The 12,252-nt window shown below is 33.3% G+C and overlaps 1 protein-coding gene across 1 annotated transcript in view; it reads right to left on the bottom strand.

Annotated features, from left to right (window-relative positions):
• COL4A5 (collagen type IV alpha 5 chain) overlaps window positions 1-12,252 on the bottom strand; it is a 223,403-nt gene that overhangs the window by 21,642 nt on the left and 189,509 nt on the right. Inside the window, exons 41-42 of the mRNA XM_012750437.2 lie at window positions 11,495-11,680; window positions 651-784 (exon numbers count right to left, since the gene is read on the bottom strand). Of these exons, the coding sequence (XP_012605891.1) occupies window positions 651-784; window positions 11,495-11,680 (320 nt within the window). The remainder of the gene's footprint in view (window positions 1-650; window positions 785-11,494; window positions 11,681-12,252) is intronic.

Genomic DNA, 12,252 nt, shown 5'->3' with positions numbered 1-12,252 from the left:
GCTATAAAGCAGCCTTCAGAGTTAAAAGATAGCCCAAACCCTGTTGGCTGCCAAATCTACCAAGAATCTACTTGGATGAATGGATCCATAAGATCCATCAAGAAGAATGTGACTCTCTGGGTCACTCAAACCAACATAGAAAGCACATGAATGTATGTGCTATTATTCTCTTTTTATAGGTGAAGAAATAAACCCAGAGTGTCTGTTTTCCTTATAGACACAAAGCAGAAGTGTGCAGGGGAGCTGAAATTTGACCCTAGTCTAGCTAATTTCAAAGTCTAAAATATTCCCACTCACCATAATTACTTCTCTATGCGTGGACTCATCCACATGAAATGCTCTGATATCCATGTCTCCTTTGTATAAATTTGCTTTCACTGAAGTGAAGGCTTCTCGAATCTAAAAACTATACATACCAAAAACTCCAGGTAAAGTATCTTCTGGAGAACCCTTTAACTATAATATAGCAAAGTCCCTTTAGTTGGGAGACTGTAGGAAACTTGCCTTCTACTTTCTTTTTAATTCTCCAGTGAACCATGCAAACAGCCTTGTTTAATGAATGCTAATTAAAATGATGCAGCTTAGAATTCTCATTTTGAATGCAAACATCCACACTCCTCTCTCATCAAATATCTACTCCCATTTCTTACCGGGAGTCCTGGTGGTCCTTGATCTCCTTTCAAACCAGGCAAGCCAGGTTGCCCAGGTTGGCCTGGGTTTCCCCTTTCTCCTTTAATACCTCCATTTCCAGGAAGACCCCGAGGACCTTCTGGACCTGGTGAACCTTGATAATGTACAACAAATAACAACATTTCAGTATCGCATAACAGTAGCATAGAAGTCAGGCTTTCAAAATATCAATCATCTTCCTATTAGTTTGCAGAATAAAATCCAGACTATATTTAAATATACAGAACTATGCTGACTCCCTTTCTAATGTAAAGTGGACTGGGTTCTTTTTGTTATTTACACTGGTTTACAGACTTTTTTAGCTTACATTTTATTATATGTTAAACTCAAAAAACTCATTTCTAAAGAAAGGACTCAGGACATCATGACATTTGCTTCTGCAGTCCTTCAAGTGCTTGACTTAATGTGAAATGAAACAGAAACTGTAGCGCACTTTCTCAAATTGGAGCATGCTTCAGAATCACCTGGAGGGCTTGTTAGATTCCTGGGCCCACCCCTTGAGTTTTGGATTCAACAACACTGAGGAGGGGCCCAATAATTTGCATTCTAACAAGTGCCAAGTAGAAGTTGAAGCTACTAGTTTCAGGAACACGCTTTAAGAATCACTGTTGGCTGGTCCAAGTGCAGTGGTATTTACAACTAATTGATCACAACTAGTTACATATTTCTTTGTTCCTTCTCCACTCCCACCGCTTAACTTGATTTGCCCTTAAAAAGGAAATCACTGCTGTAGGGCAGTCAGGGATTTAAGGCATTTGTCTCTTTGTGTTGTGATTAAAATTAAATTCTTTCATTTGTAAGCAGTTACATTTATTCAGCTTTTATTACTATGCGATAAAGATTGTTATTTAAGCAAACTAACTGTTTAACTTCATTTTAGTGATATGCTTGATACTAGGGAAAATTTTAAAACATCAGAAATTTATTGACACAATACAGCACTTTTAAAACTTATTTCTAAAATGTTTTTATATTTTTAACATTTTAAATATTTTTAAGAAAAATAAATAATTCTGTATGCATCTTGTGAGTAAATAAAATAATTTAAAATAGGATTTTGCTAAGTTTTTTTCCTTATGCTGTTTTCAACCTTTCTTAATAAATACATCAGGTCCATTAAGTAACCAGGGAGATCTTATCATTGGCCAAGCCTTTTGTCACTAGGTGTGAAATAGGTGCTACTTCCTTGCAGAGTGTTTAGTGGCTGAGTTTGAGACTAAGTAATCCTGCCTTAAGAAAATAATTACAAAGCCCTAAATAATGAACAGCCAATAGTTAACACTTATACCTTCTCTCCTCTGGTTATCTCAGTTTTTGTATTGACTATAACAAAAAATGAAGATACGTAGAGATTATTTTTAAGCAACTATGATGGGCATATGAATTTAGAATACTGAGTTCATGCTTATATATGGACAATGTGCCATCTTTTTTACCTGAGATAAAATTGACGTTAGATCCCTTCCCAATACTCTTAAAATTCAGAATCAATTCCTAATACTAACAAGGCAGAATGGCATAGAGATTTAAAACACTGGACTCTGGAGTTAGAATGCTGGGTTAGAATCCCAGCTCCATTAGTCATTAGTTATTTGACTTTAGCAAGATAATTAATCTCCTTGGCTTCAATGTCTTCTTGTATAAAATGGAAATAAGAATAGCACTTACTTTATCAGGTTGTTATAAGGATTAAATGAGATAGCATATATAAATTACTTAGCACAGTGCCTGGCACACAGTGAAAACTATGGAAGAGCTTCATTAGTATTATTATTATTACTAATATTATCTTCATTATTAATAGTAATACTGAAGGTAAGAACCTATCTGTGGGGAAGTATTTGAGGCAGGCTCATGAGGAGATCAGCTGTTTTTTGTTTTATGGAGCTAGGTACCTTAGATAGGGGTCACCACAGAGGATAAGGAAATTGATAGGAAATAGAATAAAAGAATATATTAGAGACTAAGGTATAGTTTATAGTTTTATATTAAAAAATCAGATATAACGGCAGGGTTATTTAGGAGACTGGACATATCCCCGTGAACGTCTAGCAATATGGTTATATTTATATAGGTTTTTATAATCATAGATATCAATTATCAGTTGTCAGGGGAACATATTTGTATATTAGGGAATGCAGCTGCTAGGGGAGATAGGATTATATAGGTAGTGGGTTAGGGTCAAAAGTCTTTTTAAAGGGCTTTTAATTTATTTAGTTGAACAAACAGGTATAAAGTCTTTTAGGGACTAACTTTTAAGAGGTTGTTGTCAATTAACAGAAGTATAGCAAAAGAGATATAGTGACTTTATATTTTTTTGATTAGTAATTGTGGATTTAAAGCTAGACAGACAGGAGAGAGCAGGAAACCAATCTTTATAAAACAGGTTGTTTATAACCATCAGGGTGCATCTTTGGGAAAAGGGCATTTATTGTCTCTGGCTCTTATCCTATGGGCCATATTTGCCTTGTCTTGTCTTTTAAGACATAGGGAAGCTCACAGATTTTGAGACATCAGAAAGCCTTTTTGGAAAACATCTCTATCGAAGATTTGAGAGCTCACCCATGATAGCAGCCTCTAATAAGTGAACCATTGAGTTTACACAGTCTTTTAGGGCAAAACCCTGTAAACTTTTGTTTCTGTCTTTAATATAGCAATATAGGGTGATATAATAAAATAATGATCTTATGAGCTATATTTTATTAATTCTTTAATCATATTTTCTCTTAAAATATGACTCTATTTTTAATCTTGCAGGTATTTCTACAAGATTTCAGAATATAACATTACATATCTGGCACATGAGAAAGAGGAAGGAGGCTCACAACAGTCAAACATTGTTTTATCTTCAAACAATTTAAAGATCATATAGTTACTCTAGCCTGACAACCAGACAACAATAAATTCCCCTCCCAATAATAAGAAAGGGTTGGGGTACTTTGTACATTAAACAAAAAACTGTATTGTTCAAATGCACTAGATAGGGTTTTCTAAGTAAATTTGCTAATTTCATCCATAATGTGTGATTTGGACTAGAAATCAGGTAGCAAATCAGCTCATTAAGATAAAAAATAAACTATCTGTGAATGAACCTGATAACAATGACAAGGTAAGATTAAGATGGGGGAAAAAGGGAAGTTTTATGACCCTTTACCCCAATTTGAAAGGCTACTAGAACATCGTATAATTTGAAGAAAAAAAAACTAGGGTACTGCACTTTTACAATTAAAAGGAAATAATAGGAAATTTACATGTTAATTCAAATCTGCTGTTTAGAATTCCTTGAATTTAAATCAATGAGTAATAACATTTAATGACATAAAGGACATATAAGTTTTATTTTTAACAATATTCAGTAGTTTCTCTCTTTCATTACCGAAAATAGCCCTGAATACACAGATCAGGGCAATCTGAGGCAACCAAATTTCAAGAAAATAAAATCAATACACAGAGATTACAAATGGGCCAGATGCCTGCCTAAATAGCTTAATGCAGTCTTGAAGGTAAAAATAAGTGTATTTCCATTTAAAATCAACATGTCTTTATGTATTGACTACCTAGCATAAACAATTGAAGCCACAAAGACCTAATATCATTTTAAATTTAATTATAATCAAATCACATTACCTTCATCAAAATCTTAAAACCCCAGCAGATAGTATTTGAGGATAACAGCACTCTTCAATCAATGACTTCTGAATTATAGCAAAAAAGTGCATTTCTCTTATCACACATACAAAGCATTAAAAAAAAAAAAAAAGAATTGACTAGTGAAGAGTCTAACCTTGAAAACCTGGGAAGATCAGAGTTCACCAAAGCCCAAAGATCGATGTTAGCAGTATCAGACATCACACAGTACAAAATAAGATTATGAGTTAGAAGTGGTTCACAATATGGCACAAGTTAAACAATAATCTTTGCCAACATTTCTTATACCTACAGCATAATCAGCACGCAAACAGAACCATAGAGGAGTATGGAGAGCCAAATCTTTTCAAATAGAGCTTATTCTAAAAAATAAGCTGCTGGTCTTCATTAATTAAACAAAATGGAAAACTCTACTGAAGACATCATGTTAACACTGCTACTGTGGCTTTCCAAAAGTTAGCTTCTCAAAACATTAAAGTTGGCAAAATAGAACCATTTCACCGACAGCCTTCAGCTCCTTTAGCAAAGGGGTAATTTTGGATAATGTTTAAGTTTGTCTTGGCCTCTGCCATCCTTTAGTAAAAACACCAGGTGCAAATTTCTGGATATGTTCAGGCTGCCCAAAGGAGATATAGTTAACTTTAAAGGTCTCATTGGCAAAAAAATACAAAGATCATAGGTGATGGAACAGAAAAATCAAAACATGAGTATATTATGGCCGTTATCAATTGTACTTTTGTTTGTATTTGAAAACCATTCCATGAAACCACATTCTGATTTTTCCTAATTCATAACGAGGCTTTCTCCTGTACATTATTACTTACAATGTGTTACTTAAAGAGAAAAAGCCAATGTATATTTGTATGCCATTAAACTTGAAAATAAAGATTCAAATTTTCTAAAGATATGAAGACTATCAGTGAAGGGGTGCTTTAAAATAATTTGTCATGCAATATCCAACCCCAAACCCCAGAAAATATCACATTTACTTTATTATTATTCAGCACACATATTAAGTCAGGCTATTCACTATTAAAAGAAGGATCATTAAGTATAAAGATTAAAAGCCTACAAATAGAACACCTCTTCGTTAATGTTAATTGACTAAAAACACAATTTTCTTTTCTTACAAGTCTTGCTATGATTTGTAAACATTGAATGTTAGCAGAAAGAATAAATTGTGCTACAGAACTGAATCCTAGAAGTTAGAAGACCTAAGATCTATTTTTGACTCTGCTACTTAATAACTGTAACTGTATGACTTTGGGCAATTCAATCTTTCTGAGCTTGTTTTCTCACCCACACAATGGAAATAGTATTATCTGCTCTAACCTCCCTCATAGGATTGTTTTAAAGATCAGATTCAATTTTTAAAATATTGACCTAATGTCTGCCATATGCAAGTTGCTACAGGAAACAAGATCCAAACTCTGCCATCTAGGAGCTTACAATAAAAGTACATTGTATGATGTAAATGGTGGTATGTCATATAAATAGAAAACATTATCATTACTACCTAATATGTAAAACTTTTAAAGCATTTGATACTTTGAAATTTAGAAAGCTAAAAATTGGCTTCTGTTTGTTTAAATGGTTTCTAAACCACATATAGCAAACTAACTCAGGACAATACCTAGAGCAGAGTCTGGCCAAACAATTAGTTAAATAAATTAGGATTCCAACCTAAGATAACTCAAGAGTTTGAGTAAAGAAATTTTATGTGTGTGTATTTGATATAGAAGGGCCAGTAACAAGAACTCCTAGAAAAATATTTCACTGGAATACGACATTTCAGTCTGAGTCACTAGCAAGGAAGACTTTGGATCATATCATAGCAAAACTTCTAAGACTTTAATTTCTAAAAGGTAACATTTTAATGAGTTATATGCCAAGTCAATTTTGTGTATGAAGCTCTCAGTCCATTATTTTTCAAACCACCTAACAAAGTTTAACTGAAAAACAAAACAAAAACCTAAAATCTTATACATATTTGGTAATTACTAAAGATACACTGATGAATTAACTAGTATATTTTAAATTCAGTTTCCACTTAAATATGTAGTTTTCAACTGTTGCAAAGAAGACAACACTACAGAGGTTCCACCAACTATGCAATTTAGAGCACATTTGTTAAATAAGACATTGTTAAATCAGTTTTAAAGTAATGTGGCTACTCTTTTTTTTTCTTCTATGAATATATTATAGGGCCTCAGAAGAAAGAAATCTCCTTGCTAACAATATAGTCTAGCAGTGATCAAGCAGCAGAAATATGTATAGGTCAGACAGAGTAGGACCCAAAATTATTTCAAAGTATCCCCTAGTCTTCTCTTTATCTTAGTGATAGTTAAATAGCACACACTGTCTTACTCTTTTTGATGACATACATTTAGGAAGAACACACAAAGCAGTTACTAGAGGTTGATGGAGTTTTTGAGGTAACAGAAGAAACAAGAAAGTGGATGGAGGGCCCAATCTGTTACAGGTAAGAGTCTCCTAAAATGGCAGAAATAGTTTCGCTCTATCATTTATCATATTTATAACTAGAATAAAAAAGGCCACATCATAAACATCAAGCCATATAATAGCATTTGTGGAAAGATGATCCACTAGTAGAATAGATACTTGGTGAGCACGGGAGAACCTTAAGTCAGAGTCCCAGCTATGCCAATAACTAACAGTATTACCTTGAGCAAGCTTTTTAACCTCTTTGGGCCTCAGTTTTCTTATATATGACAAAGATACTCTCCTTGACCAAAGTTTAGACAGGATTCTCTGAGCTCTCTTCTCAACTAGGCCTCATCCTCGGGCCCTGTTTTTGGCCTGCCAAGCCCAGGTACAGCAAGAATCATGGTAATATCTGTTTAGCGAGAATCCCTATACCCTTGATATCTGATCAAGTTCTTTATCCCCCATCAACTGATGTCAATGTCTTTGGCCTATCTTTACCAAAAAAACCTATTAGGCCAGTTTAACAAGAACTCTCCCACCTTCAATGGCTCCTCTTAGTAATTTTCCATCACTGACCTTGGATATAAATGCTCCTTAGCTATAAATTCCCACTCACTTGTTTTTGTTGTATTTGGAGATGAGCTCGTTCCTTCTCTCCTATTGCAATAGTCTCTCCTCTGTTGCAATAGTCCTGAATGAAATCTGTCTTACCATCATTAACAAGTGTCCAGTATATAATTTGTCTTTGACATATATAAAACTTAAGACTTTTCTAGATTTGACATTCTATGGCTCCATTAACTAATGGGTTTTAGGGGAGTAGAAAACTAGTGAATCAATTCAAATAGAGATAGATGACCTCTTGAAAAATTATGAATTTAAAATTTATAAGAATAGGAAATATCCTGCCATTCTCAGAGCCAGATCTCATGGGGTATACTTTTTTCCTTTTAAATTCCTCCTTAGAAATTTGAAAAGGACTATTTATCTTGAATAAAAATAATAAATACATTCAAATGTAACTCATTTTGTTCCTGATTAAGTGAACATCTTTCAATATGAATTAGCAATTTTCTATAGGTTAGCTCTTGGCAATTGTTCTTTGGTATATACTGTTTATACATATATATGTATGTATGTATATATATATATATATATGATGAAAATAAATTATGAGCGCTCTAATTTGTGCTGGTTACACTCATTCCTTTTTACTCTGTGCCTATTGGTCCTTTTTCACAGCAGCAAATAAATTTAGAATTTTGTGACAACCCAAAATGTGAAGATGGGATGGTTCTAAAACCTGAAAGAGGTAATAGCAAGTCAAGAATTACATATTTGCATGGGATCACATCAAGCTAAAACGCTTCTACACAGCAAAGGAAACAATCAACAAAGTGAAGAGACAACCCACAGAGTGGGAGAAAATATCTGCAAACTATATGTCTGACAAAGGATTAATAACTAGAATATATAAGGAGCTCCAAAAACAAGATAGGAAAAAAATAAATCCGATTTAAAAAATGGGCAAAGGATCTGAACATTTCTCAAAGAAAAACATACAAATGGCCAACAGGTATATGAAAAATGCTCAACATCATTAGTCATCAGAGAAATGCAAACCAAAACTATAATGATATATCATCTCACTCCAGTTAAAATGGCTTTTATCAAAAAGACAGGCAATAATGAATGCTGGTGAAGATGTGGAGAAAGGGGAATCCCCGTATACTGTTGGTGGGAATGTAATTAGTGCAAATACTATGGAGGTTCCTCAAAAAACTAAAAATAGAACTATTGTATGACCTAGCAATCCCCATGATGGGTATCTATCCAAAGGACAGGAAATTCAGTATATTGAAAAGATCTCTGCACTCCCATGTTTACTGCAGCACTATTCACAATAGCCAAGATATGGAATCAACCTAAGTGTTCCACCAAGAGATGAATGCATAAAGAAATAGTGGTACATATACACAATGAAATATTATACAGTCACAATAAAGAATGAAATCCTGCCAGTTCCAACAACATTGATGGAACTGGAGAACATTATGCTAAGTGAAATAAGCCAAGCACAGAAAGACAAATCTCACATGTTCTCATTCATATGTGGGAGATAAATATTTTTAAAAAACTGATCTCATGGAGACAGAGAGTACAATGATGCTTACCAGAGGCTGGGAAAGGATAGTGAGGAGTGGGGTATGAAGTGGGGATGCTTAATGGATATAAAAATATAGTAAGATAATTAGATAGAATGAATAATATTTGATAGCACAACAAAGTGACTATAATCAATGATAAGTTAGGGGATACTTTAAAATAACTAAAAGAGTGGAACTGGAATGTTCCTAACACAAAGAAATGTTAAATGCCTGAGGCGATGAATACCCCAATTACCCTGACTTTATTAATTCACATCATATGCCTGCATCAAAACTCACCTGTACCCTATAAAGATATACATTAATATCTATAATAATTAAAAATAATAAATTAGAAAAAAGAATTACATATTTGTAGAATCTGATAATACATACCATTGTTTTAAAAAAGACTATCTTTTTGAAGAATAGTATAATTTCATTTTCATTCACAGATGCAAACATAAGAAATACACTCTACTCCTAAGAAAAGGTAAAATATTATACCTTTTGGATACTATATATTTTCAATTAAAAATTAAACAAATATATGAATTTTGAAATGTTGAATTAGTTTTCCTAATTAGGTAATTTGGGATCATTCCAACATACAGAAACACTGGGTTCTACAAGTTCCTGACAACTTAGAGAGATAGGCCAACATGTAAGAATTGAATTGGCATATATACTCTTAAAATATATCCAAATACTTAGAAACATTAGATATAGGTGCATATATATACACATATACATACACATATAAATATATACATATATATATATAAGAAAAGTTTCAAACTTCATGCAGTTACTACTTTGGAGTTAAGGAGCTAACCTGTAGGACCTGGATAGGGATCAAAGTTCACCAAGGCCCAATGTCATCATTAACAAAAAGAAAAAATATCAAAACTGTTAGAAATATCAAGAAACTAAATCATTACACTAAATACTTTCAAGTTAAAATTTAATTAAATAAAAGAATACTCTGAAAGTTCATATTTCATGCATCTGTACATAAACCAAATTATCATCACTTAGCATCAACACTAAATAGAAAACAGCATATGTGACATATTTTAAAAGACCAAGTCATTTTTATAATAATTATTACTATGAGCTCATATTAAGAAAATCAATTCTAAGAGTAATTGGGTTTAGAATTCCATTTTAATTTGCAATTTATGAACAAATTGAGAAGTCACAAACACTCATCAGGTGTGTGCCCTTCTCCTGACTTTTCTTGTTGTTATTTCTTTAAAAATAGTAATTTTAAATCACCTTTATGACTAATGGCCTTATGTTGACTTATTTCAAAGCAATGTTCAACAGTGAGCTCCATTACTATTAAGAATGAATAATCACAGTGTTGATTAAAATATAAAAAGGATAATAGTTTGGTTTATTTGAATTATTGCATGCAAAACCAAGCAAGATTTTTGCTTCAATTCTTTACATGACATGCAAGAAACTTAACATGGCTGAGGAGATTTTCACTGGTTTTCTTCAATAACAAGACAAGGTAAAACCTTAAATAATACCTTCCACAGACAGCCAAGTCAGACCAGATAAAATCTGATTTTGCAAATGATCCCCTGAACACAATATGTGATCCCACTTAATTCATGCTTTTAGAGCATGTCTTATTAAAATTAACTCTAATCACTTTATATTTTACTATAATTTAAATGAATTTTTTCATTTTAAAATGCTTTTTAAAATAAGTTAGAGACTCTCAAAGGATAAAAGGACTGTTGCTTTGTTTCTTTAATCTTAGATTTCTCTTTTTTCTTAAATCAATGAAGGTCAAGTTTACAATTATCAGAAATACAAAAATTGAATATCAAGTCTCAAAAATCTGTTAATAACCTATCACCAGTGACTAGGCTCAGCAACATTAATCCAGAATGAAAATGAGCATTTCCAAAATTAGTAAAATGAAATGACACAGCACAGACATAAAATGAAAAGGTGAACATCGAATGCAAAAGTGACACTACTAGAGCAGTGAACACAAGGCAAATGAGGAATAGATATGTGGTTGGTATGAAGAGATCACTAGTCAATTTGATCATGCTGTGATGTTGAAGATAAGTTTGATTGCCTAATTCCTATGGAAAATAAAATTTTTTATTGTGCCTGGTGACATTTGCTGATCCTATGACAGAACCATAGCAATACTTTTGGTATAGACCACAAGCATCTATTGGGTGATCGCTAAAATGATTTCTGTGATAACATGCTGAGAAGCTCACATTTAAAAATGCAGATGACAATTTTGCTGCCAGGTTATCAGTTTAGTTTTACCTTTAATAACAAGACTAATAAAACCACTATTTCTTTTTTTCCTCCAAGTTGTTTTGTTAAATAAATGATGAAATGGATTACCAAAAAGAATTATTAGATGTCATGGAAATGGATGGAGTTCAGTGTAAACCAAGTTATTTACTTGTAAGGAGTTCTTAAATTATACATTCTAAAGTCTTAAAGACTGAATAACCTACCAGCAAAATGAAATAAATGGACTAATAAGTAGACCATTCCCCTACTATTTGTGGACATACCTGGTCTTCCAGGAGGACCTTGGGGCCCAGGGTTGCCTTTAGGTCCTTCTAGAGCTGAACCCGGAGAACCAGGAGGGCCTGGGGGACCCTGCACACCAGGGAAACCAGGAAAGCCTGATTCACCCTTTGGACCTGGAAGGCCAGGGTTTCCTGGAATGCCGGGTAATCCTCCATCGCCCTTTTGGCCTATGAAAGTAAAGTGACATTAAAGAACACAGTAAATGATACTGAGTTATAGGTTTGCCTATAAGGCTAAAGCTATTCATATTTATTAGAGCAATTAATGAAATTCACAAGAGTCATTTATATCTTCCATCAAATCCCAAATCCACCCAGAAAACCATAAACCATCTTTCCTATTAAATATATATGTATCTGTTATCAGAACTATTTGAGTATGCACAGAAATGTAGGAACAATAAAAGCTTTCATCCTAAAAGGTATCCTTTGTATTAAGACATCAAGCAATGATGCCCAGTAGCTGTGAGAAAAAAAAGAAGAAAAAATATGTATAAAGTATCTTCAAGAATAGATAGATTCAAGATGGCTAGAGGAAATTCCTAAAACAAATGTTTTGAGACTGACCTGTGAAGTACCTACACTTATTTCAGAATCTCTATGTGTGGGGCTGAGACATGGGGATTTTTTTTTTTTTTTTTTTTTGAGACAGAGACTCAGTCTGTTGCCCAGGCTAGAGCGCCATGACGTCAGCTTAGCTCACAGCAACCTCAAACTCCTGGGCTCAAGGGATCCTTCTG

The sequence above is a fragment of the Microcebus murinus genome, chromosome X (genome assembly GCF_040939455.1).
Source record: "Microcebus murinus isolate Inina chromosome X, M.murinus_Inina_mat1.0, whole genome shotgun sequence".
Classification (NCBI taxonomy): Eukaryota; Metazoa; Chordata; class Mammalia; order Primates; family Cheirogaleidae; genus Microcebus; species Microcebus murinus.
This window is presented reverse-complemented; position numbering and strand designations above follow the sequence as displayed.